The 27,855-nt window shown below is 44.4% G+C and overlaps 1 protein-coding gene across 6 annotated transcripts in view; it reads left to right on the top strand.

Moving 5' to 3' along the window:
- CARMIL1 (capping protein regulator and myosin 1 linker 1) overlaps positions 1 to 27,855 on the top strand; it is a 305,453-nt gene that overhangs the window by 146,365 nt on the left and 131,233 nt on the right. For all 6 annotated transcript variants that reach the window (XM_046004391.1, XM_046004388.1, XM_046004387.1 and 3 more), the window contains 4 exons: positions 4,932 to 5,007; positions 11,146 to 11,234; positions 12,451 to 12,545; positions 24,543 to 24,629. In XM_046004391.1, coding sequence (XP_045860347.1) covers positions 4,932 to 5,007; positions 11,146 to 11,234; positions 12,451 to 12,545; positions 24,543 to 24,629 — 347 coding nt within the window. The remainder of the gene's footprint in view (positions 1 to 4,931; positions 5,008 to 11,145; positions 11,235 to 12,450; positions 12,546 to 24,542; positions 24,630 to 27,855) is intronic.

Here is a 27,855-nt window from a genome sequence, read left to right as displayed (position 1 = left end):
CTTTGCTCACTTACTACTGTGTTCTAAGAAAGCCATCAGGAGAAGGAACTCTCAGGAATCAAATTGACGTGCAGTCTTGTGTTTTTTTTTCTGTTGCGGTGAGATGCACTGGTTTTGATCATGGTTGGTGATTGTTATGTGTAGACCGAGCCTGCTGGAACCTTGGCCTCTGTGTCATGGCTGTCTTGGGTGTTTGGACGGTCGGAGAGGAACAGATTCGAGGAATCCCAGATGTCCCTGGGCTCAGACCTTGGCTTTTCTGCGAGTGTTTGCTGGAGTGCTTTCTGGATGCTCGCTTCTCAGACGCAAAGCTCCCCGTTCTCGGCATAGCCCAGCCAGCGTGAGAGGTTTCAGACCCGAGAACCGACGTTTTACCGGCTGTTGCGTGCCGCTGTAGCTCATTTACTTTGGTTTCTGTTTTGTATCCCAGTGTGGGAACGTGCCGCAGTTTATCCGTTCTGCGGCCGATTGGATGTTTGGGTCAGTTTCGTGACTGTTCTGAGCAACGCTTCTAAGGCCATTCTTGAGCTGTCTGTGGAGAGAAGGGCGTGCAGTGGTGTACCAGAACGCGCATAGTGGTCAAACCAGCCACTCTCTCCACCGGTTAGCTCAAGAGATAGGCTCTGGCCTCTCCTAAGAAGACTGGCACGAGTCCTTTTCCTTTGCGGTTCCCCTGCACCCCCGGTTGTAGTAATTATTCTAACAGTCCTTGCGTTCTGTAGGGTTTTGTCATAAAAGCATGCACGTTTCCATTGGGGTGGTGGTAACTCTTTTTTTTTTTTTTTTAAAGATTTTATTTATTTATTTGACAGAGAGAGATCACAAGTCGGCAGAGAGTCAGGCAGAGAGATAGGGGAAGCAGGCTCCCTGCTGAGCAGAGAGTCCGATGCAGGGCTTGATCCCAGGACCCTGGGATCATGACCCCGGCTGAAGGCAGAGACTTAACCCGCTGAGCCGCCCAGGTGTCCCTTGGTGGTAACTCTTTAATGAGTTTAGGAAGAATTACTTCTTTTTGCCTTGGCCCCTGGTCCAGCCTTGTTCTGGAGGATGGAAACTGTGTCCTTGCTCTGATACAGTCTACTTATTTGGCTGAAATTGTTCACCTCCTGAAACATTTCTCTGCTTCAGAGCTTTTTATGGGCACCCTGTCTCCAGTCCCATTCCTAGTGCAGCTTTCCAGCCTGGTTTCCAGACCTTCCAGTGTTCTGCTCTTCTCCTGCTGGATGCAAACCACTCCAGCCTAAAGGGCCTACAGCACAAGCCGTCACTTTCACTCACCTGTCACCGTTCCAGGCTCGATGGGGCTCTGCCAGGAGGTTTTTGCCTTGGGGCTCTTCCCAGCCGTGAGAGTCAGACAGGGGCCACGTCCAGAGCCATCGAAAGGCTTCCTTGGTCACACGTCCGGTGGCTGATGCTAGCTGTCTGCCGGCTTCCTTCCCTGTGGCCTTTCCGCGTGATGGGACCTTCTCAGGGCAAGGCAGCTGGATGCTGTGGCTGAGCGTGTCAAGGGAGGGAGCCGAGCAGAAGCCATTTTATTGCCTTTTCTATCCTCGCCCTGGGAGTCCCACAGCATCAGAGGAAGACATCCATGTGGCCGCCAGGGGCTGATGGTGCGCTCTACAGCCAATAGGGACCATGATATGTGTGTTTTTGTTGAAGGACAAGTTTCTCTTTCTCTTGGTTGAGTACACAGGGTCGAGACCGCCAGGTCTTACGGTAAGTGTGTGTTAAGTGTAGGCACTTTCGTACTTTGTTCTACCCCGACTGTGCTGTTTGCATTTCCCGCAGCAGTGTATGAGGGTTTCAGTGCTTGGCATCCTTGCCAGCCCTTTTTGTTGTTGTTGTTGTTTGTTTGTTTGTTTGTTTTGTTTTTAAATATTAGCAGTTCAGTAAGTTCGTAGTGGTATCTCCTTTTGGCTATAAACTGCATTTCTTTAATGGCTAATAATTTCAAACATCTTTTTTTTTTTTAAGATCTATTTTTTTTTTTTTAAGATTTATTTATTTGAGAGAGAGAGAGCGCGCGCGCACAGGGGGTGAGGGAGAAGCAGGCTCCCTGCTGAGCAGAGAGCGAGGCGCGGGGCTCAATCCCAGGACCCCAGGACCACGATCTGAGCCAAAGGCAGACGCTGAACCGACTAAGCCCCCGAGGTCCCTCAAACATCTTCTTGTATACTTCTTTGCCATTGATACATCTTCTCTGGTGAGCTGTCTTGTTTAGATCTTTTGCCTCTTTTTAAAAATCGGGTTGTTTCTTCTTACTGACCTCCAAGAGTTCTTTATGCATTCGGATACCATGTCCTTTGTCGAAATGTGATTGGTCAGCATCTACTCCCAGCGTGGGGCTTGTCCTAACCTTCTCTTAACAGATCTTGGGCAGAGCAAAGGTGTTTGGTTTTGATGAAGTCCGATTTATCCATTTTTCCCTTTTATGGATCATGCTTTTGGCATCCCATCTAAAAACTCTTCAACTAAAGCCATTCCTTGCCCTGTTGACCATTTTTTCTAGATTCTCTACCTTTAGCTGGGGAGCTGGCTCTGCCTTTTCAGGGTTTTGGCTATTCGTATGGAGAGACCCTGCTGCCCCACACCCCGTGTCAGTGCGAAGCCTGGTCTGTTAATGCTGTGCTCTCCACTTCCTGCAAACGACCTCATTATGACAGAAGCCAGCTGTACTCCGAGTCAGATGACAGACTAGAACACATCGCGAAGAGGTTCTGAAGTGTAGTTGCCACTGGACATTAAGTCATCGGAAGGAGAGACGCTGAGAATGCTTTGCCCCATTTCCTGAAAGGAGCAGCACAGGGGAACAGTCTTGAACTGAGCATGTGAGATGCTGGCATCGGCCCCCAGAGAAGCTCCCAGGGAGAGCACCAGGAGTTCGCTCTTGCACCTGGTCGGGGGCCGGGGGAGCAGTGAAGGGAGTGAAGAGTGTAAAACCACCCTCGCAAGAGTTGCTGTTCATGGTTCTAAATCCGAAATCTAAAACTTAGGCAAAATTAATAAAGAGGCCATTTGATAGGACAGGTGGCCTATGGAACAACGTGACTGAGACTGGTAATTTCTTTGTGTGTGTGTTGTTTTTCTCACCTACCTGGGGGACTCCCTTCTCTATCTATCTATCTATCTATCTAAGATTTTATTTATTTAGTTGACAGAGAGAGAGCACAAGCTGGGGGAGCAGCAGAGAGAGAGGGAGAATCAGACTCCCCACTGAGCAGGGAGCCCAGTGTGGGACTTGATCCCAGAACTCTGGGATCATGACCGGAAGCGAAGGCAGATGCCTAACCGACTGAGCCACCCAGGCGCCCCTCCTTTCTCCTTTTTAAAGCACGTCCGATGAAGCTGTGTAACGTGCCCACCACGGGGCCTGGTACCCAGAAGCTCTGAAACAATGTGGATTTCATGTCTCTTTCCACCTTCTGCCTTCCTTTTCTATTCCAGTAACAATTTGAGTATTTGCTGCATGTCATGCCATGTGGGTGAAACTGATTATGAGCTCACTGAAGCCAGAAAACTGAAATAGAGTGGGTTTTCGGAGAACTTACAACCTGGGATGGGGGTGGAGACATAGATGTTCAGTACAAACCAGAATCCAAGGCAGAATAAAATCAATGCTAAACAGAGATGCAAGCAGGGGTGCGGCTGGGGTGACCCAGGGGACTCGGAGAGGAGAGGATGAGTGACGTGCGGATCGTGGGATGCTCGGATTCTCATAGGCGAACTTGGATTCTCTGATACCATCGTCTGGTATCTGTGGTGCACAGTAAACCGTCTGCTTTTCGGCTGGAGCGTGAGTGGGGGGCATGTCGTAGGGAGATCAGGTCGGAAAATGGAGTGCGGACAGGTCTCTGATGCAAGTAGCCGGCGTCACTGGCTGAAGGGTGTGTGTGAAGCGTAAGACGAAAACACACCCGGGCTAGCTCCTGTGTGTGCTCAGTACAAGGAAGTGCAAGAAAGTACCAGAGGGTTATAGGATGCTTGCTAAGCACTGGGAATCCATTCAGGGTCACTTACTATCTACAAGGCTAGACGGTGTCCTTGCTTGGAGTATAAACTCCTCAACTAGAGAATATAGTGGTGGGAGGGTGGGGGCCAGGGACAATGATCTGCCCTCATACTCGCAAGTCCAAGTGTAGCCTTTGACCCCCCAGAACGTAAGTACTCATAGCCTCGTGTTGACCAGAAGACTTGCCAATAACATGAACACGTAACACACTTTTTATGTTATATGTATTATATACTGTAATTCTTGTAATAAAGTAAGCCAGAGGCAAAAAATTGTCAAGGAAATCCTAAGGAAGAGAATATACATTTAGAGTACTGTACTTTTTTATTAAAAAAAAAAATCCATGCAGTTCCAACCCGTATTGTTCAAGGGTGAACTGTATGGGACATTCGTGGTGGTTAAAGAAATCAGACTCGGGGCGCCTGGGTGGCTCAGTGGGTTAAAGCCTCTGCCTTCGGCTCAGGTCATGATCCCAAGGTCCTGGGATCGAGCCCCGCATCAGGCTCTCTGCTCAGCATGGAGCCTGCTTCCCTTCCTCTCTCTGCCTGCCTCTCTGCCTATCTGTGATCTCTGTCTGTCAAATAAATAAAATTAAAAAAAAATCAGACTCATTCGTGTAGAAGGAGCAGTGCGGTCTTTCCTGGAGCAAGGACGTTCTCTGAGCAAACGCTGCCACCACTCTCTTCCTTTGCGTATAGACATCAGGGCCCTAGAGGTGGTTTAAATTCAGCTTTTAGGAATTCTGCTTACATCAGACTGAAGATCTGTCCCAGAGATCTGTGGGTGATGTAGTTTCGGGGGGATGTCATGTTTGTAATAACAGGAGCTAACAAGTGAACTTGGATGCCGTGGGTTGAGCATGACGTGTCAGTAAGGCTCTGGTACGAGGGCCTCTGATGGACGCTGTTACTTCTGCTTCTAGGGACCTGATACCCATCGTTGCTGCTCTGGAATACAATCAGTGGTTCACGAAGCTGTCTTCCAAGGATCTGAAACTGGTAAGTAAGTGAAGATGTTGCCGATGTTGCTTACTTCTGCTGGGTTTCCAAAGCCCGATAATTATCAAAAAGACATTTGTTTTTCTACTGATCTGGCAAGCTGCATACATGCTTTCTTCTCGAGGAGGTATTTTCCTGTAAATGATCTGCATGCCATTTCACCAAGTTGGTAATGTAAGATGCCGCGGAGAAGTACTTCCTCCTGTTTTCAGCTGCCTCCAGCAATTTTAGATAATGAACCGAGAGACCCGGTTCTCCGAGCCTTCAGTACACGCTCATTCTGTTGAGAAAAAACTCTTAAACTTACGTTTGCACAGCCGCAAGGAGCAGATTTGATGTTTCTATCCTGCATTCCGTCTCCACAAAGCTTCCCTTCCCAAGAGTCTGGGAAAACGGGATCAGGTAGAGTTTGTGTGCTGGAGTGATGAGAGTTAACATTAATTTTCTAGAGGAGTTTTTGGGCAAATATGTATGTAAGCAAAAGGAAATCAGAAGTGAGATGTTAGTTTTCATAAGGTATGGGGGAGCCAAATTTTCGATCCGTTTTACTAGTGGAAGTGAGATGCTCTGTTGGGGATTTTTTGCAAGCCCAAAGCAGCTGTATGGGCAGACCCTTATCCCTAAGTTAGCTTTCTCCTACTTCATTTTAGGGCAGGATGTAATCTAGAGGTTGTTTTCTTGGTGACTCTGTGTTCAAGCCTCTGACTTTCAGAGGTCATGGGAACTGGAGGGTTAACGATTTTCATAGTGGAGAGGTAGGGTTTTGATGGAGACCTGGATCTGTAGAAAATGGAGGGCTGAGCTTTGCTAGTGGACAGGCTGCTGGGTCTCTGAATTTGCCTGGGGTGTGAGCGGTTTAAGTAGTATCAGTGTGGGCATGGGCTGAGCTCATTTGGGGCTCACTAAGAGCCAGTGTGGTAGAGGAAAGAGTGCGGGCTTGGAAACAGAAACCTGGGTCTCAGACTCTGGCTCCTATGACAAGGCTGTGGGACCTTCATAAGTTACCTGATATCCCAGGGCCTCAGTTTCCCATTACCGAGAGTTCATTGGAGCTCGTGTTTTACTCATCTCTGTCCAGGGCTTATCAGAGTATATTGGCTCATAATAGCTAGTCCATAAAAATTGGTCTAATAAATGGGTGTCAGATGAGTTTGCTGAATGAATGAATGGACACAGCAATATAGCTAATTTGCAGGGTATTGGGGGGTGAATAAATCATGCGTATAGAAATGCTAACAGAGTACCTGACATCTTGTAGGCATTTCCTGTTCACTGTTACTCTTACAGCATCACAGACTAGCAGAGAGGCTGAGAAATGAGCAAGTGTGGGGAGGCGGGTTATGGAAACTGTATCCGCCCCACGGGGGGAGGGTCTGTGCTCAGCGAGGATGGAGTGAGGCATGGCTGGGGGCCAGGTAAACCCCCGGGGAACAGGTGGACACGGTGATGGGAGGGAGATCCGGCAGCAGAAGCCTCAGTCCAGAGCACAAGGCATGGAGGCGCTCAGAGGCTTTCCCCGGATGCCCTGGGATGAAAGGAAGTGTCGTGGCACGATTGGAAAGCTGCCCTCACCGCCCTTCCAGCAGCTGCGATGTAAGCTCCAACACACCTATTTGTGTATTTTTAATATTTCAATATTTAATATTTTAGTTTGGCATTTTAAAACGAAGAATGGTCTTTGGCATATTGCTCTTCAGTCTTCAAAAACAAAAATAGCAGTTTTTCGTGGTTTTCACCCAACGTTAAAAAGAACTGATACTCACCCCTTTGAAGACGACGGCAAGATGCAACCTTGAAACCTTTTCTGATACTCAGTTTATGGGTGTGAAAGACAGTAGTACGCCTTCTCTGGACTTCTGAAAACGTGGAGTGGAGTGCAGGACACAAAGGAGCAACTTCCTCTCGAGTTACGGGGATTCTTAGGGTGGTTAAGATTGCTCCTAGCTCCGTAAAATCCTCCTGTGCTAAGCTGCCACAAGAAAAAATGGGTCATAGGGGCTTTATGCTGATCTTAGGACGTCCATCAATAGTCACTCTCCTTAATTTAAATAGAAGGGTAGAAGGATTTTTTTATTTTTTTTTTTTTTTAGATATGCCAAATTTGTGGTGAAGGGTAAGTTTCTGTCTTACGTTCTGGACTCATTCGAATCGCAGTAGATGGCGTCTTGCTCAAGTCTTGACTTTGTAACTTAGGCAAGTCAGCAAGCAGTGTGGGGTCTTTCTGCATCTTTTTCAAATGGCCTCGTTGGGCCAGTTGCCTTGGTTCCTTTTCGTTATAAAATTCTATATGTCTTTATTTTGCACTAGCCCGATTGTTGCTGATAGCGATTTCCCTCATTTTTATAGTATACTTTTGATTTTTTAACTAAAGGCAAGCTCTTGGAGAGCCACTGTATGAACTTACTAAGAATTTCCCCCCCAAATCAGTGCACATAGTGCAGAACAGGCAGCTGACATTTGGGGAGCACTACTCTCGTCGTCGTATGTTATTTGCTGTCTAGGTTTGTGGGTGTGTGTACCTCTTGAAAAATTTCATCATTATAATATTCTTCAGTGTAGAAAACAATTCTTTGCATGTGCTTGGGCACTTAATAAAAAGTAGCAAAATTAACGTAGACATGAATGACTTGTTATACTTCTCCCCACCAGCATTTTAAAGAAAAGTGGGACATACTTTTTGGACATTTTCTGTAATAAATTTTTATTACAGTAATGATACCTAATAGGGAAATGAAAGCCCCGCTTTGGGAAATTGCTTTTCTGGAAGCTCTGTAAGGTGGCCCTGGAAAGATAATGATATACCATGGGTTGTTTTTGGAAATGAGGATAATCCCTGCAAAAATATTGTCCAAGCAGTGACTTTTTATCGTGCCAACACAGAGTAAGATCAGTTCCCCTGGTTGTGTATTGTAAGACAAAGAATTACACTGGTAAGGGGGGGGTCACCATTTTGAAAATCAGCACCATCAGCATAATGTAAATGACAGGCATCAGGTCAATTGGAATTAATTTTCCTCTTCCTTCATCAATCTGTGGGACACATCAGAAACTCCAGGACCCTGTGAAAGCTACATTGTAGACTGAATGGAATCAACACATAAGAGTCACAGGTGTCTTATGTGCAGTGGGACTCGTGTGTTTTCTAAAGGATGTTCACTAGTGAATTTTTGTTACATTTCAGACTGTCCCAATGATGTCTAATCTAGCTGGACATATGTGATCAGATAAATCAAAGAATTGTAATTTTTTTGGTGGTACATTAAGAAAAGAAACTCCTTTGATTATAGTATGCTGTGGTACTCAAAACTTCCTTCCTCCCTCCTGCTTCCTTTCCCTTCCCTTCCTTTCTTTTCCTTTCCCTTCCTTTCTTTTCCTTTCTTTCTTTTTTTTTTTTTAAAGATTTTATTTATTTATTTGACAAGTAGGCAGAGAGGCAGGCAGAGAGAGAGGGGTGGAAGCAGGCTCCCTGCTGAGCAGAGAGCCTGATGTGGGGCTCCATCCCAGGACCCTGAGATCATGACCTGAGCCGAAGGCAGCGGCTTAAACCACTGAGCCACCCAGGCGCCCTTTCTTTTCCTTTCTTTTCTCCCTTCTTTTCCTTTCCTTTCCCTTCTAGTCCTTCCCTTCCCTTCCTTCCCCTCCCTTTCCTTCTCTCTTTCTTGTTTCTTGCTTGCTTGCTTTTTCTCTTTCTCAATTTCTCTCTTTTTTCTTTCCCCTTCCTTCCTTTCTTCCTTTCTCTCTCTTTCTCTCTCTTCCTCTCTCCCTCCCTTCCTTCCTTCTGTGTCATAAAGGATTTAAATAGACCCTACATTGTGATGAGATTTTATTTATTTATTTTTATTTTTTAAGATTTTTTTCTTTATTTGAGAGAGAGTGAGAGCGAGAGAGGGCATGCATACAGAGGGAGAGAGAGAGAAGCAGACTGTCTAGTGATCAGGGAGCCTGATGTGGGGCTCCATCCTAGGCCCTGGAGATCATGACCTGAGCCGAAGGCAGACGCTTAAACGACTGAGCCACCCAGATGTCCCTAAAATCACTTTTAAGTGTAGAAGTAATTTTTTTTTAAATTTATTTATTTTTTTCAGCGTAACAGTATTCATTGTTTTTGCACAACACCCAGTGCTCCATGCAATACGTGCCCTCCCTATTACCCACCACCTGGTTCCCCCAACCTCCCACCCCTGACCCTTCAAAACCCTCAGGTTGTTTTTCAGAGTCCATAGTCTCTTATGGTTCGCCTCCCCTTCCAATTTTTTTTTTTTTATAAGCATATAATGTATTTTTATCCCCAGGGGTACAGGTCTGTGAATCACCAGGTTTACACACTTCACAGCACTCACCATAGCACAAACCCTCCCCAATGTGTCCATAACCCCCTCCCCCTCTCCCAACCCCACCTCCCCCCAGCAACCCCCAGTTTGTTTTGTGAGATTAAGAGTCACTTATGGTTTGTCTCCCTCCCGATCCCATCTTGTTTCATTTATTCTTCTCCTATCCCCCTCACCCCCCATGTTGCATCTCCACGTCCTCATATCAGGGAGATCATATGATAGTTGTCTTTCTCCGATTGACTTATTTCACTAAGCATGAAGTGTAGAAGTAATTTTAAAATCAGGAGCCACCTTAGGTCAGTTTTGGAATAAGGCAGAAACATAGACAAATTAAAAAATACTAACATGTAAAATTAAAAAAGAAACATGTATCATTCCTCCATCAGGACACAACTCCACGTTTCCTAGCATCCTCAAGACTTGTGCAGCATACAACAGCCATTTCAGCTGTTGTGATCGTCATTTGAAACATTTCATTTTAATTCCGCATTTTCATGTGATAGTGTATCTTGAGCACTTACAGTATTTTGACAGATACAATGTTACAACTACTTGGTTTTAAAAAACATAATGTTTATGAACATGAGAGAGCACTTATTGAATTCTTATTGGGTCGTTTCCCCCTTTATTTTAGAGACTGCTAGCAGGACCACCGTAATAGTTAACGTTTATCGATCATGATTCAGCCACCATTTTAAAGTATATGACATCTCGGGGCGCCTGGGTGGCTCAGTGGGTTAGAGCCTCTGCCTTTGGCTCAGGTGATGATCTCAGGGCCCTGGGATCGAGCCCCACGTCGGGCTCCTGCTCAGCAAGGCGTCTGCTTCCTCCTCTCTCTCTGCCTGCCTCTCTGCCTGCTTGTGATCTCTGTCTGTCAAATAAATAAAATCTTAAAAAAAAAAGTATATGACGTCTCTGAACCTTAACTTGCTTATCTATAAAAAAGGAGTAATAACGCTTCACAGGTTTATGATGACATATACACAAAGGGCGTAGCTCAGGGCCAAGCACACGACAAGAGCTCAGCAAAGGGCTCGTCATCATGAACCTGGCATCATTTTTTTTTTTAAGATTTTCTTTATTCATTTGACAGAGAGACACCACGAGAGAGGGAACACAAGCAGGGGAGTGGGAGAGGAAGAAGCAGGCTTCCCGCTGAGCAGGGCTCCATCCCAGGACCCTGATGAGCCTTGCATCATTACCAACACTAAGTCTTTCATTCTCCGGCTGGAGGGCACTTTCTTTGGGAATTCCTTTTGGTTTTCCCAAGATTGGGCTATGTCTCTGAGAGCCCACAGCACTACTAACATGGTCTTTTAATGATTCCATCAGAATCGTCTGTTTTCTGGTCTGATGGCCTTGCTGGCTGGTGTACTCTTAAAGGCAGGGACTTTCTGTCCTCGGTGTCCTCATATCCCCAGGTCCTTCATTGTGACGGTGTATAGTCATGGATGCCGCGTCGGGTGTTGACAAAGGAATGACTGCATGATACGTGATTTCTTTTATTTATTTATTTATTTATTTATTTATTTATTTGACAGAGAGAGATCACAAGTAGATAGAGAGGCAGGCAGAGAGAGAGAGAGAGGGAAGCAGGCTCCCTGCTGAGCAGAGAGCCCGACGCGGGACTCGATCCCAGGACCCTGAGATCATGACCTGAGCCGAAGGCAGCGGCTTAACCCACTGAGCCACCCAGGCGTCCCGATACGTGATTTCTTTAATTAAAGCTTTGCACCTGCGTGGGTTTGTGACAGTAAAGTGGGGTTGCCTTGGGCTCGGGGTGCCCACACAGTGTCTTCTCTCACAGTCCGCCGATGTCTGCGAACAGATCTTGAGAGTGGTGAGCAGGTCCAATCGGCTGGAGGAACTGGTGCTGGAAAACGCTGGGCTCAGAACGTGAGTACTGTCCCGAATATATGAACATGCAGCTTAAAAATTTTCTGTCATTTTCTCTAAAATGAATATATAGTTTTAAAAAAAAAATGGTTGAGCCACTCATATAAAAGTACCATGTTTTCACTTATAAAAAAAAATAAGTAAAGGATCCCTGTGCTTCCCATCAGCACAGAGGTCAAGGGTCTTACGACATCCTCTGTGGTCTGGTCCCTGGTGATTTTCGGCCGAGCCGGGTGTGCTGGTGAGGAGAGTGGGCCCTGGGCCAGATGCCCTCATGGCTTTGGGCAGATTGCTTCACTCTAGGCCTCACTCTCTTTATCTTGAAGATGGACGACACAGTTGCACCTACCTTTTAGAGTGAGGGCTGTGAGGAGAAGTAAATCCATGTACGTAAAGTGCCTAGAAAAGTATCTTTCCTGTTACAGATGCTCTGCGTTAGCTCTTGGGAGCATCATTCGCGGAGGCACTGACATATTTCCCGTGGTTCCGTTGCTTTGCTTGGCTCTGTTTTATCCGCTTCTCTCTTTCCAAATCCATACCTCCCTTGTACAGTGGTCGGTGGTGGCTGAGTAGGCAGGGTCCAAGCCTCACATGGAGTTCAAATCTGCTAGAACGAAGACTTTACTGCCCCTAAGTGAGGGCGGTAGACACCTTCGTCATCACAGCACTTAGTGTGTTCTTTTAAGTACAACATACCTGAAATAGTGATTTTGAGTTTTTGTTAAAACATAGTGCTAGCAGCCGTAGCCTTTAAACTGATTAAGTAGGGCGATCAGTTTTGCGTTTGTGAGTATTGCATGAAATGAGAGTTCAGATAGAGTGAACAGCCAATGGCTGTTTCCATGAAAAGAAGGCTCGATTCAGGATTTTTTATTGTTTTAAGTTATGAGGGGACTAAGTAATACTATTTATAGCTTCCTGTAATGTATCTTTAAAAGGGCAATTGTATATTTTCTTTTTGCTTTTGAATGCGGTTTTGGCTAATCAACATGAACCACATTTTCGCTGTGGCTTTGGGGATTCTCTAATGAGGATAGATACTAGTGGAGGCTAGAATTCGGTGTTAACAAATGGGCAAAAAATAAATGTAGTAAGTCGATTACCATTGTAAAGGAAGGTGTTCTTTTTGTTAGCTCTCACTCGAGCTGTAGCTGTGTTTGATTTGAGCAGTTTTATGTTCCGTGGCACTTAACCTTGCTGTTTTATTTACTTGCAGGGATTTTGCCCAAAAACTGGCCAGTGCCCTAGCGCACAATCCCAGCTCAGGACTCCACACGGTTAACCTGGCAGGCAACCCGCTGGAGGACCGAGGTACCATCACGCTCGCGTGGTCTCTCCCACCGGGGTGGCGACAGCACCTGGCAGCTGTCATGTGGCCTGGGCCCCCCCGCGAACAGGGTCAAGCTCCGTTGTAATTATTTCATAAATGCTCCCGATGCTTTGTTGGCTTCGAGGTTTTTCTCCCCTTTGATGAAAATACGTGGGCTGAAATTCATTCTCTATGTAACCTCTCTTGAGTTACCAACAGAAAGCAGGGTATTGTTTTTAAACCACCGTATTAGTTTTCTCATGGCCGCATTAGAAATTATCGCCCACGTGGCCCGCAGGTGTCATGTGACAGTCTCCTTGGGTCGGTCGGTAGTCTGGGCACAGGTTCCCTGGGCCGTCTACTCAGAGTCTCTCAGGGCTGAAGTCAGTTGTCAGCTGTGGCTGTGATCTTGTGTGACCTGATGTGTTCAGGCTTGCCAGTTGTCGGCAGAATGAATGTCCTTGTATCTGCAGGACAGACGTCACCATGGTCTCGCTGGCTGTCATCTGAGACCACTCCCAGCGTCCAGAGTCTATGCTCAGGTCCTTACTGTACGGCTCCTCCTCTCACTGCATGCCAGTTTGCCTTGTGCTTGAGGCAGTAAGGAACACATCTCTCTGATGCTTACCTTTCTTTTCAGTAGAGCGCCTGATTAGGTCAGGCCCACCCAGGACACTCTCCGCTTTCAAATAACTCAAAGTCAGCTGAATAGTAGCCCAATCACATTAGCAATGTGCCATATAATCATCAGGCTGCCCCACACACTCAAGGGAATGACATTGGGCATGTGTACTGGGGGCAAGAACCTTGGGGACCATCTCACTCTTCTGTCTACCACACGAATCTTTTAATATTTAACAAGATTTGAATGTGAGGATCCGGAGAAAATGAAGGGCTGGAGTTCACGATGAGGCAGAAGAAAGTTTCGTTAAAAGTGTTTGTGGGGGCGGAAGGGAGAGTCAGTAGGTTCAGAATGTGAAACTTAAGTATTTGAATTCTTAGTAGGGGAATGTTGGTGGGTGTGGTTTAAGAAGGAGTAGCTTTATCTCTAGAGGGACTATTTTGTTTTCATTATCGGTTGCAAATGTTTTCCAGCATGGTTGAATAAAAGCCTTTCATCTTGCAATGTTATATATTTGATGAGGATTAATTATTAAAGGGAGCTGAAGGGACCGATACAGACAATTCTTTGTGTTCTCGATAGAGGCTCGGTTCTTCATTGAAAAGGATACCCACCCACTTTGGTATTCAAGTCAAAAATAAGGAGTGACTTCCGAGCATTTAAAGTAGTGAATGTAAAGGAAGTTTGAGACCGAATTAGAAAACGAGGGCCCATGAGAATCATCCTCTCGGAATCAACTACAGCTGCAGATCGTGGCTGCCTATCCCTGAAGTGGGAGTTTCTTCGGGGCACGGGAATGTCTTTAGGAAAAACGGATGTTGTCTCCGTGAGTCCGCTGAGAGACGGTGATGACTATGACTAATGGAAATGTACACGGAGATCACCTTTTATAGATGAGAGGCTGTTTCTGCTTTGGTTTTGAAGATGGGAGGGACCCAAACATAGTCATCTCCTGGCGGGACAGAGTCAGTGGAGGGAGGGGGGTGATGGAGGCAGGTCGTGAAGAGTATAAACCCAGAGTGCGGTAGGGCAGGGGCCAGGAGACGCAGATTCCCCCACAGCAAGGTACCAGCTCACGGCCAGTAGCATGGCTGTGATCAAAGTGAGTGTCGGCGAGGACGTGGGCAGTGAGGATACATGCTTCACTGGTGCGAATGTAAAATGGTGCAGCCACCTTGCAGACTGGTTAGACAGTTTCCTAAAAAGCTAACCACAAATTGCCGTGCGGTCAATGAAGCGTCCGACTCTTGGTTTTGGCTGGTGGTGATCTGGGGGTTCTGGAGCTGAGCCCCATGTCGGGGTCTACGCTCTGTGCAGAGTCCACTTCAGACTCTCCCTCTGCCTCTGCCCCCGTCTCCCACAGTCTCTCTCTCTCTTAAATCAATAAATCTTTTAAAAAAGAATAAAGCTAAACACGGATTCCACACGACCCGGTGGTTCCACTCCCACAAATCGCTGAAGAGAAGTGGAGCCTTCGCTCACACCCGGACGTGCGGATGAACACTCACTGCAGGGTTCTTCGTTAGGGCCCCACGGCCACGGCTGGTGGGAGGGCAGACGCGGTGCCATGTGTCTAGACGGGGCACCCAGCCGAGCCACGGACACAGATGCAGGGCCGATCCAGGCTACGATGTGGTTGGACCTCAGAAACCTTACCGCAGGTGATGGGAGCCGGACCCCAAAGACCACAGAGTTTGAGTTTGGGGGCTTGGAGGGAAGGATGCACGTGAGGCCCTCTGTCTCCTTGTCTGCTGGGAGCCTCGTGTGCTCCGAGGGGCAGCCGCTCGGGACCCTCAGACCCTCCCGCCAGACCCTTGTGTGTGGTTTAAACTTCTGTGCCGGCTCCTGCTTCGTTCTGGTGCATTCTGATGAGATGCGGACATTTCTCCTCCCCCCTCTCCCTTTTCGTCCCTGCTTTTTGTCCCTCATCCTCCCCAGCCTCCTCATACCTTGGACAAGATCAGTACATACTTCCTTTAAATTGGGTCTGACTTCCGCTTAATTCTCTTCTGTAGCTTTTAAATTTTTTTTAAATTTTTATTTATTTATTTTTAAATTTTTATTTATTTATTCGACAGAAATCACAAGTAGGCAGAGAGGCAGGCAGAGAGAGAGGGGGGAAGCAGGCTCCCTGCCGAGCAGAGAGCCCGATGCGGGGCTCAATCCCAGGACCCCGAGATCATGGCCTGAGCTGAAGGCAGAGGCTTTAACCCATCGAGCCACCCAGGTGCCCCTTCTGTAGCTTTTTAATTGCACTGATTAATTTAATTTTCATGGCAAAGTTTAGAGGGATGTCTTATATATCAGAGCATGGGCTCCAACAGGATGTTTCCAGGCTTTTGTTCCCCACAGTCCTACCTCTGAGACATGATTCGATGTCTTTTCACCGATCTGCAGTCCGTTGACAGGAGCTGAAACCCCAGACTGTTCCAAGGGCAGTTTCCTCGATGTCGTGTGTGCAAACCGATTCCCAATACAGTATCTGCTCCCATACACTCTGTTTTTGACGCTCCTGAAAATGTTGTCTCAAACTGTGACTTTCCTTGTTCCGGCCCCTTCTCGATTCCTTCACGGATCTGTTTGCCAGTGTTCTTGGACAGCTGCCAGCACCCGTATTTCCTACCTTCACTCTGAGGCTGAGCCTCCGAAACACAAATTCTGTATCTTCTGTATAGGTTTTTCCTTTTCTTTCTTTTTTTTAAATTTCAGGCTAAATGTCTGAAGATGCTCAGTAGTTTTTCCTGCCCATGGATGGAAATTCCCCAAGAAATCCAACTAAGTGTAAAATATAAGAATTTCAGTCCAGGCACAATATTTAATGATCTTTGTTCCTGAGCTGTTCGGTGACGGTATTTTATGTTTGAAAACAGTAAAAAGCGTGGGGAAAGAATGTGTAATTGAATCGCAGGTTATATAAAAGAGACCGAGGAAACTCCAGGAAACGCAAGACCATTTAGCAGCCCAGAATTCTGAGGAATTTCAGCACCAAGTGGAATTTGATTTGTACCTGAACCATCCACTCAGGGACTTGTTTGGAAACTCTCAGAGAGCAGGTTTGCTCCTCGCTTTGTGATACGAATGTTGATGCAGCACATTCCTGTTACTGACCGCTCGGTGTCCTTGTCACACTTCCGTACGAAGGACAGACAGCCTTCTGTTGTCGAGGGGTGCGTGGTGGAACAGGTTAGCATGTGAATTCGTAAGCAGGGTGCCGTGTGTGTGAGCGGAACTGCCGGTGCGGGGGCCCTGCTGTTTCTCTCGTGTCGGAGGGACGCACAAGGCAGCGAACAGACCACATGCACGCACGAGCTCTTCTGGTTTTGGGTCCAGCGCCGTTCCCTGGTTGGCTCTCGGAGTTCTCTCCTGACGTGCTTTCAGATTGTAGGTCAAGACCCACCAGCAGGTCATGAAATCAGTTTCATAGCTCATGACAGGCCTGGGAGCAAGGAAGAATGGGGCACCTGGGTAGATCCATCGCTCAGTGTCCAACTCTCCATCTCGGCTCAGGTCTTGATCTGACAGTGGGGAGTTCAAGCTCTGCATCAGGCTCTATGCTGGGCATGAAGCCTACTTTAAAAAAAAAAAGAAGAAGAAGGAATAGAACAGAATAGAAAATATCGGGGACACCTGGGTGGCTCCATCAGTTAAGTATTTGCCCTCATCTCAGGTCATGATCTCAGGGTCCGATTGAGTCCCATATTGGGCTTCTTGCCCAGTGGGGAGTCTGCTTCTCTGCTTCTCCCTCTGTGTTTGCCCCCCCTTAAATAAATAAAAAAAATCTTAAAAAAAAAAAAAAACAGAATAGAAATTGTCAGAGTGCATTTGTTTGGGAAAACTTCAGTTTTACTTTTCTAATATATGTGTATGTATTTATTTTTGTACGAGGTTCCTTCATTGTGATGTCAAGTCTGGGGTCTGTATGTGGGTCACGGTAGGAAAAAGGCTTAAGAATCTCTGGGAATCTCTGCTTCAGCTCAGCTCGATTCACTTGCTGTGCTCGACCCTCGGGCTGACCCATGTCTGAGCCACGGCATTCTCGGTCACGTCCTTGTGACTGACCCTTTGGATCCGGCATGACTTTTTGGATGATAGTTGCATAATTTTGGAGACTACAGCTCTTCCCACATGCTGGACTTCCTCAGTCGTCCCGAACCCCATGTTCTCTTCTTCCCAGTCGTCCCTCCCCGTTGCCCTTGTTTTTATGGTCTTAGCCTTGTCAGGAATGTCTGTCCATTTCTTCCCCACACTTTGTTCTAAATTGGATTATTTTGTTTAAAGATGATTTGGAATGCTGTGTCAAAATGTTTTCTTTTGGAAATGTTGACCTGAAGCACCCAGATTTTTTTTTCCCCTGACCATCTGGTTTGATCTGAATAAGACAAGAGAAACAGATTCTAGAATTGCCACTTAAGGGTTGTTGTTTTTTCTGTTTTTTGTTTGTTTGTTTGTTTGTTTGTTTTTTGGTGCTTTTTGTCTTTCTGATCTGGAGTCAAAACACTCGAGTTCAGTTCTGGGCTTTGCCACTTACCAGCTGAGTTAACTGGGACAAGTTACCCAACTTATGTGTTTGTTGCCTCATCTTTATTTTTAAAGTTTTAATTCAAGTGGAGTTACTGTACAGTGTCATAATAGTTTTAGCTGTGCAATAGAATGATTCAGCAGTTCTGTATGTGACTCAGGGCTCGGGAAGCTACTCTAGTTTCTTCCTCTTTAATAATAGTACTGACTGCATGGAGGTGTTCTCAGGATTAAATGAGATAATACACAGAAAAGGACAAGAAGAGCCTGTCCCCTGCTTTGAACCTCATCAGTGTTAGCTGTCACTGCGTCCTTTGAGTCACACAGTAGCCTTGCGCAGTAAAATGTCATTCCCTTTTTCTGAACGAGGAAGCTGTGTGTTTTAAGGGGAGACAAGATAAAAACAGTATTTTAAAAACTGCCCACCTTTGGATTTTAGGGTGCTCGAAAGTTCGGTATGCTGACTCCATTTTTTCCACTGGTCTTTTTATTCCTATATTCCTAGTTCTTGAATCTTTTCTCCTCAGCCTTATTTTGGAAATGGAAACACCGCACTGGATTTCGTTTAGTCACGTTTCTTAGTGTTTCTGAACTTTCCAGGGGAGCCATAGGAGTTAGTGGGAATGGAAAGATTTTAACTGTTACCTGTGTTCCGACATCCACCAGCTTCAAATCTCTATGCTCTCTGACAGAAGAGAGCATTTTGTTCACCCACATCCCCTCGCTAGAACCATGTGCAGAATTTTGTTAAGCTATTAATATTGATGTCTCCAATTAACAAGGACCTCCTTAAACCTTTTTGCCTGGCTTGTGTAGCATACGGATTCTAGAATATCCGAGTGCTAGAATTTTATGTGATACTACCACAGGCTTTTGAATTCATGAATGATTAGTAGGGTAAGTGTGCAATGTCAAATTTCATTTCCGATCTTTGTAAGTTAATGACATCGGATGGCAAATTATACTAGTAACCATTTCGTAATTACTTTTTTTATGAGGCATAAATATTTCGAAGCCAAGGAAGCCATGATAGTCTTGTGTTGAAAGGAGAAATAAAAATTAAACCATTTTTCCTTCTAGATTTGACACACACTTTAAAAAAAATCACAAGAAGGGTAATCCCTTTAGTAAAGTCTCCAGATGAAAGCGTCTAGTGATAAATTCCGTTTTAATTCACAGCTCCGAAGGTTATGTTTTGCTTTATTTTGGGGGGCGGGGGGCAGAATTAAAGAGTTTTAGCCAAAAACTGAAAAGTCTCTTCTTATCCTTTGTTGGGGGGGAAATGTTTTCTTGATGATCGGTTTGTTCCCTGACACTGCTGGGTAAATGGCTCCAGAAAGTACCAGGCAGGTGAATTTTTTTTGTTTTTCTTGAGATTTTGGCAGCCAGCCACCCTCAATTTATTCATGTGGGCCAAGACCACACTTCCAAAGTCTGCCGGAGAGGAAGAGGACCCTTTGTGTAATAATCTGTTACCTTTTCTCAAAGATCAGTGAACGTACTGAATCATGATGATGTATACCTGAAACCAATAAGATGCTCTATGTCAATTACACCGCAGCAACAAAAAAAATCCATTTAGTGCTTTTATTTAAAAAAAAAAAAAAAAAAGAATGGTGTTGACCCCATTTATGCCTTTTCTTGTGTCAGCACTTAGCAAGGGTGTTTCTTTAAAGAAGAAATGTAATATATTTATGACTTATGGATGCCTAAGAAGTCAAAATATTTTGTCAAGAAAGAAAGAAGCTAGAAGTTTCGTCGGAAATTTGGTAGAAAGTACTTGAAACAGACCATCTTTTATCTGTCTTGAATCTGCTTTCCTTTTCATCCTGTTTACATTTTTCCTTTTTTTTTTCTTTTACATAAATATCAACCATGACTTTATTCACCTGCATTCTGATTCAGGAGCTTCGCTTTTTATTACTTTCATTGTTGACAGTGTGCTCATTCAATTTCCAGAGAAAAATAATGCTGGATTGTTTACTCCTTTTTGTCTTCCTTCCTTTTTTAAAGATAGTTGATGATTAAGGAGTGAATGCCCGAGTGGTGTCATCAGTGACCTTAAATGACTGTCCCCTTCCAGCCTTGCATCTGGGTAGAGGCATTTAGGGTTTTACATGGGTTTTACGTGGTCTGACAGGTATGTCTGTCACAAAAGAAATTCATGAAAATGTAAAAATTGTCCTTTTCTCCACAAAGCTAAATAACTCAAGTCAGTCTGAGCACAACAGATTTGAAGTTGAGTGGTAGGTTTTAACTTTGATCTAATCTATTTTCAGCATAATTTGAAGATATGGGATATAGGTTTGGGTTTTGTTTTGTTTTGTTTAAACATCCTCATAACATACCCCTTGCTAGGTAAAAAACCATATAAAAGAATTGGTCATGGGTAGGCAGTGATAACTCTTACCAGAATTTAAAAGCGAGAATCTGATACCCTTCCTAAATCCATACCTGATTTTTGAAAAATATATATATATTTTTTTAGAGTAGTTTTAGGTTCACAGCAAAATTGAGAGGAAGATGGAGAGATTTCCCGTATCCTTCCTGCCCCACACAGGCAGAGCCTCCCTCACGATCAGCGACCCTCCGCCCCTGCCCCGTGGTATATTCATGACCGTGGAGCAACCTGCACTAACACCTCATCATCTCCCAAGTCCATAGTTTTTGTTAGGATTCACTCTCGGTGCACATTCTAGAGATCTGGACATACGCGCGATGACATGGAACCACCATTGTAGTATCATGGGGGATCTTCACTGTCCTAGAAACCTGTTCATCCCTCCTCCCTGCCCCACCGCCTCATCCTCCAGCCCCGACAATCACTGCTCTTTCTGCTGTCTCCATACTTTTGATTTTTTAAGAGTTTCTTGTAGTTTTCAACACCCTTGGGTTGATTGCTGGATCACAGGTTGGTGTATATTAAGTTTTGTAAGAAACCACAACCGTCTTCCAAAGCAGCTGCGCCATTGTGCATTCGCACCAGCCACGAATGAGAGTTCCCATTGGGAGAGTTCCTTGGCAGCATTTGTGTTGCCCCTGTTCTTGATTTTGGCCATTCTCGTAGGTGGGTAGTGGTATCTTATCATTACATAATTTGCATTTGCTTGAGGAGCTCGGGTGTGGAGCATGTTTTCATATGCCTGTTTGCCATCTGTGTATTTTCTTTGCGGAGAGTTCTGTTAAGGTCTTTGGCTCCTTTTCAATTGGCTTGTTTATTATTGTTGAATTTTAAGAGTTCTTTGTATATTTTGAATATCAGTCCTTGCAAACATTTCCTTCCAGTCTGTGGCTTGTCTTCTCTTGACATTGCCTTTTGCAGAACAGAACTTTTTTAATTTTAGTGAAGTCCAGCTTACCAGTTGTGTCTCTCACGGATCCTGCCTTTGGTGTTACATCTAAAAACGCATTAAAAAGACATCACCATACCCATGGGCATCTCCATTTTCTCCTCTATTATCTCCCATACTTAAGTTTTGGGAAGTAAAAGTTTTCATCAAAGTGTAATGTACATTCAGAAAGGTTCACAGACCCCAAGTTTACATCTTACTGACTTTTTACAAAGTGAACGCTGATCATGAAAACCAAGCCCGAGACAAAGGACGGCATCAGTGCTTTGCAAGCATTACAGTCTTCCCTCTTGCTTTGCGCTAGTGATTTTCACCCTTCCCTCTCTGGCCCAGAAAAGGTAATTACTATTCTGACTTCAGTTAGGATAGGTTAGCTCTATTTATTCTTGAACTTCATAAATAATAGCATTGTATAGTATATACTCTTTTATATTAGGCAACTTTTGCTTTTCCTTGTGGAGAGGTTTTTAATAATGGGTTTATTTTCTTGTATAGGTAGAAGACTACTGAGATTATCTATTTCTTCTTCTTCTTTTTTTTTTAAAGATTTTATTTATTTATTTGACAGAGATCACAAGCAGGCAGAGAGGCAGGCAGAGAGAGAGGGTGAAGCAGGCTCCCCGCTGAGCAGAGAGTCCGATGCAGGGCTCCATCCCAGGACCCTGGGATCATGACCTGAGCTGAAGGCAGAGGCTTTAACCCACTGAGCCACCCAGGCACCCCAAGATTATGTATTTCTTCTTATGGAAGTTTCAATAAATTGTAATTTTCATTAGGAAATATGACCGTATACCCCTTAGTTATATTTGCAATGTCTGTAGGATCTCTACTAGTATTTTTTTTTTCCATTTCTGATTTTGATAATTTGATCCTTCTCTTTGTCTCCTTTAAAAAAGAAAAAAAAAAGCAGTCTTTCTGGGGCTCATTAATGTTATTAGTTTTTTTGAAGAAGAGGATTTGTTAAATTTACTTATTTATGGATGCTTTCAATTTAATGGATTTCTTCCCTTTGTTATCTTTTTTCCCTCCTGTTTATGGGGATGGAGTGGGGATTAATTTGCTGCTTTTCTTTCAAATACTTTGAGATGGATACTTAGATAATTAGTTTCCAGCTTTTTTTTGATTAACATAAGTAGGTCTATAGATTTCATCTAAGCATGCCTCTAATTGTATCGCTAAAATGTTGATATCCATAGTTTTTAAAAATTAAAATAAAAATATTTTTTTGGACACCTGGGTGGCTTAGTACATTAAGCATCTGCCTTCAGCTCAGATCATGATCCCGGGGTCCTGGGTTGGAGTCCTGCATTGGGCTCTTTGCTCAGTGGGGAGCCTGCTCCTCCCCTTGCTTGTTGCTATCTCTCTCTTTCTCTGGCAAATAAATAAATAAATTCTTTTAAAAAAATAAATAACAAAATTTAAATAAAAATATATCTAAGATTTCCTCTGTGATTTTTTGGGGAGGCTCATTTGTTATTTGGAAATACCTTGCTTCTGTTCTAATGATCTGGGGATTTTCTAATTCTCTTTTTGCTATAATTCCTATGTTAATTGCATATAGCGGTAGCAGTTGAGAATATGCTTTGTGTGATTTCACAGCAGTTAAGAAACTTCCTCTATATTATTTGTTGAGACTTGCTTTTCATGAAGCTCAGCATATTGTCACTCAAGGTAAATAAAGGCTCTATGTGTACTTTGAAGAAATAAGTTCTGCAGTTATTAGGTACAGTGTTTTAAATATTTCAAACACTTCTTTATTGTGTTCTTGGTATCATCTTTGTCTTTATATCCTTTTTTATCTGTTTTATCATCTGACAGAGATGTATCTAAAAATCTCCCACTGTTGCAAGATAGCACACACATGTATGTGTATATAGTGTATATAATAATATTATTTTCCTTTTGTTTCTGTCAGATTTACTTTATACATCTTGAGACTATACTTCAGACCATACAGATTTAAAATTATTTCATCTTCATTAATGAAATGTCTCACTTATCTCTTTGCCTCTTAAAATCTAACGTTAGTCTTATATTATTGCAGACATACTAGTTTTCTTGTGGTTAGTGTTTGCAGCATCTATCTTTTTACATGCTTTTAGGTTCACTTCTGAATACGTGTATTTCTGAGTGTTTCTTGAAAGCACCTGATTTTTTTGCTTAGATAATCCATTTTTCACTTTTTTTTTTATTTAGGACATTTACATTTATTGTAATTATTGATTTATTTGTATGGCAATCTACTGTATGTTTTCTTTCTTCCTCATTTTTTCATTGTTCTTTTTTTCTCCTTTTCTGCCCTTTGGATTAAGGATTAATTACATTTCTAAAATGACTCCCTTTTCCCTGTGTTCCTATTAACTGATTAATTATATATTCTTTTATAAGAATCTGTCAGCTAAATACCAGGCCTGGGTGCCTCTTTGTAATTAATAATATGGATTAGCATATTCAGATCTCGAGAAGTATTCACATAAACAAACCTGTGTAGCATCATTTAATCCAGTGATTTTCAAATTTACTTGGGAAATTACATGGGGAAGTAAATAGGGGCTCTCAGAACACCCACCGTCCTTGGGGAGACACCCAACTAGAGGTTTAGTGCTCTACTACGACTCTAACTACTACAGTAGGTGTTTCTTGATAATCTTTGAAAAAGTGTATAGAGAATGTGGGGTTATATGATAGGGCAGCAACCAGCTGGGTCATTCTGTATCAGTGCATGGAGTCTGAGAATCAGTCTCGGAGACCATATGGTTAATATTATTTCAGGAACCTACCCAGGAACATGCCTGCAGGGAGCTGGTTGAACGACCTGCAGGAATTGCTTACTTTCATGTATTCCTTATTCCTCCCAGTGAATGGTCTATACTCATTGCAGTCCTTGAGTGAGTAAGCTGGTGTTCAGTGTTCCAGGTTGGTCATTAAATTTAGAGACTCTCTGGTTTTTAATACTGTGATTTTTCCAGTTGCACAGCCTACCTGTAAGAAGTTAAACATGCTCTGATGCTTTGTCTGAGGTTGTTAGCCATAACTAATTAAGTATTAGAATCCATGTGCTTAAAGTGAAGCTGTTATCCGAAGAGTTAACATTATACCGTTTTCTTGACAATAATTAAGTAGCGTGCATCTGCTCACCCAGAAGAGTGATCAACTCATTAAGACACAGGTTAAAAAGAAGCAATTATACCACTCTTCCTGAGAGTATTTGCATTTGAAATAGGACTGTAGAGGAGAGGTAACACTTTAGTCCAAAGAAAAACATCTCTAATGGTAAAGTTTTTATATTGTTATTCTTAATTAAGCAATCTTTCTTTTCTCCTATCCTTTAGGGAGAACAGAAAAAAAGAAGGTGTGATGGTAGATAATTAGACAATAAAGCCTGACATGGGAAAAAAATGATCGCTTAAGTTGGAATCAAATTTAAGTTAATTTTCAGGCATTGTAAAACAAATGCAATTCTGAGAAGTTGAAAATTCTAATAATCTTTTTTTTCCTTCCTTTCTCAGGTGTGTCCTCTTTAAGTATTCAATTTGCCAAACTCCCAAAGGGATTAAAGCATTTAAATTTATCTAAAACCTCATTGTCACCTAAAGGTACAGTACGTGTTATTTACTTTGCTTTATGTCTGTAATATTTCTGCTACACCTTGCTACCTTACATAGTTAGAATTAATGCTCCGTTATGTATCTGGGTACATATTACAGTACTCTGATGGTTACAAGATAAAGAAGTTGTGTAACTGGAATTCTCGTCTAAAGTGAAATGCTTTCAGGTTAGAGCATAACTTTGAAATATAGTATTTAACTTTTTGGCTTTGGGTGGGGGAGTGCTTACCTGGGCTGCCCCTGCCTCTGCTCCCTCACCCGCCCCCCCCCCCACCCCAGTTACCCACACTGTCACATGGATGGTGTCCTGCACAGAAAACTGGCGAACCTAACTGGCCAGTCACACCACAGCTCCACCCGCTCTGTCCGGCTCTGGAGATCACCTTTCCTTCCCCAGTGTCTTTGCTGACTCCACGTACCCTCCTCTCATTGCATCTGGTTGTTCCATAAATCTGTCCATTCTATCATTATGTTTTCACATCAGCACCCCATAATGCTTGAAATATCCCTGCGTGCATTGTGCCTTTGTACGTGCTTTGTATTCTGCTTGGAAAGTCTTTCATCCTGTAGAGTGAAACCAGCCTTCTTCCCCTCCTCTGTGCTTCTCTTTCCTGTGTGTCTCCTTGATGACTCACACCAAACGCTTCCCTTCTGATCCCCGGATGCGTGGCGGTATTTCCTCACGCTGAGCAGTTCTTGGTGACACCAGCTGGGTGTCCCACCATTTTGCTCAGTTCCGACACTGTCTACCCAGAGACGGCCCCAGATCCCAAAGGCTAAGGACTCAGTCCCAGTAGACTGCTCCCAAGCCTCCTTGAAACTCCAGTTGCAAACCTTGGTTATTAGAGGTCCCAGAGACCTCGCCTTGGGTTTGGTTAATTTGCTAGAGCAGCTCATAGAACTCAGGAAGACACTGTTTGCGGGTTTGTTAAAGAATCTGATATAGGACACAGGTGGACAGCCCGGTGAAGAGATCCGTAAGACAAAGTGTGGGAGGGTCCTGAGTGCAGGAGTGTCCATCCCTGAGGAGCCGGGGTGTGTCATCCTCCTGGTGTGGATGCGTTGGCCAGCCTAGAAACGCCCCAAAACCCATTCTATTGGATTTTCTGGAGGCTTCTCCGATAGGCATGACCAAGTATTAACTCAGTCTCCAGCCCTTCTCTGCTTCCTGGAGGATGGGGTGGGGGTGGGGGAAGCTTCTAATTGTGGGTGGGTCTCCATGGTGACCAGCCCCATCCGGGAGCCCAGCCTCAGTCCTCTCATTAGAACAAAAGATGCCCTCCGTGCTCTTAATAGTTTGGAAATTATGAGGGTTTAGGGAATTCTATGCCAGGAATGGGAGAGCAGAGACGGATAGATATGTATTTTCTATTATCTCACATCTCCCCTTATATATATTCTTGGAGTGCTTCAGTTTATTTTATTTTGTTAAGATTTTATTAATTTATTTGATAGACAGAGACACAGTGAGAGAGGGAACACAAGCAGGGGGAGTGGAAGAAGGAGAAGCAGGCTTCCAGCTGAGCAGGGATCCTGACGGGCTCGATCCCAGGACCCCGGGATCATGACCTGAGCGGAAGGTAGACACTTAACGACTGAGCCACCCAGGCGCCCCTACTTCAGTTTATTTTATAAAATGCTGATTGGTGGGGCACCTGCATGGCTCCGTCAGTTAAGCATCTGACTCTTGATTTTGGCTTGGGTCATGATCTCAGGGTTGTGAGATCAAGCCCTGCGTGGGGCTCCACACTCAGCACGGAGTCTCTTTACGGCTCTCCTTCTGCTCCTCCCCTGCTCATGCTCTTTCTCTCTCTCTCAAATAAATAAAATCTTCAAAAGAAAAAAAAAGTACCTCCTCAGAGGTGGTGAGACAAAGTGAGTTAATGTGCACACTGTGCACTTCGGGGCACAAAGGGCCCCACCACCGTCACCGTCAGCATCCTGCTCTGTCTTACGTGTTCACATGCTTCTCCTTCGGCCCGGGACAACCCCAGTGTCCCCTCCCCTGGACCTTCTGAATCCTGCCCCTGCTGTGAGACCGAGCATCTGTCCCCCTTCCTCCCTGAAGCCCTCTCTCACCCCACCCTGCACAAGTGGATGCTTCTTTCTCTCCGTTCCATTGCACTTTGCAAATTCCTCTGTTTTAGTGTGTTTCCAATGACGTGTTGATTGTGTCCTAGCCTGGGATCTTCTGGACAGTAAGGGCTTTGTCTCCACCATTGCTGTGTCTCTGGCACCTGGCCTGTTCTGGGTCCCTACTGCGTGTGTCACCGGCGAGCGGGTCACCAGCAAAGCGGTCCCTGGGTCACGTTATAGTCGCCTAGTCCTGTTTTATTCCCACCACACAGTTACCCTAAGAGTGATTTGAAATTGGATTATTCCTCTAAGTCCCATGATTTGACGTGCAGACAGTTAGGTTTAGGCGTTCTAGTGACTTCCCAAAGGGGCACATTTGCCCAGGAGTCTGTGTATTTTGTGCTGGTGCTGGAAGCCGCCCACAGATCTCAAAGCTAAGTGCCGTCCAGTGACGTTACCACTTCTCTACTCCAGCAAATCAGTTTCATAGAAACCGTTTTCTATGACTATCAATGTGTTGTATATTCATGGTAAAGATTTAGAAGATACTGGAAGGTGTAAATAAGAAAACCACGGTTACTCATCATGCCCATGCCACACTGTTAGGAGACTGCCCCTGCTGACGCCCGGCACCTGTCCTTCCATGCGGCTTCTGTCTGTACATGGTTGGTCTGTCTGTCTGTACATAGTTGGTCTGCATGCCCACGTACAGACACACACACAGATGGTATTACAGGACGCTTGCCATTTTGTAAACTTCCTCCCGGCATCGTATACTGTGACCACAAACACGGGAGTGCTCTCAGTGGCCGCATATGCTGTTCCATCGTGTGGGGGACGCCGCGGAATTGATTTAAGCGGCCTGTTAGTGTACATTTGTGGGGTTTCTACTTTTTCAGCAATGCAAACAACGCTAACGTGACTTCTATATGAAATTACTGGTCATATGTTACCTTCTCATTGAGGATAAATTTCTCTAAGTAGAATTGCTAAATCCCAAATGTCGTGCATTTTTTTTAATGCTTTCTATGTGTATTTGTTGTCACGTTGTCCTCTGAGTTCTTTGTCCAAGTGTCCACATTCCCACTACCCATTTTTTATCAAGCATATAAGCAAAAGTGTTCTGATTTTTTTAAAG

Source organism: Meles meles, chromosome 5 (assembly GCF_922984935.1).
Source record: "Meles meles chromosome 5, mMelMel3.1 paternal haplotype, whole genome shotgun sequence".
Classification (NCBI taxonomy): domain Eukaryota; kingdom Metazoa; phylum Chordata; class Mammalia; order Carnivora; family Mustelidae; genus Meles; species Meles meles.
The sequence above is the reverse complement of the archived record's forward strand: the minus strand, read 5'-3'. Positions and strand labels throughout refer to the sequence as shown.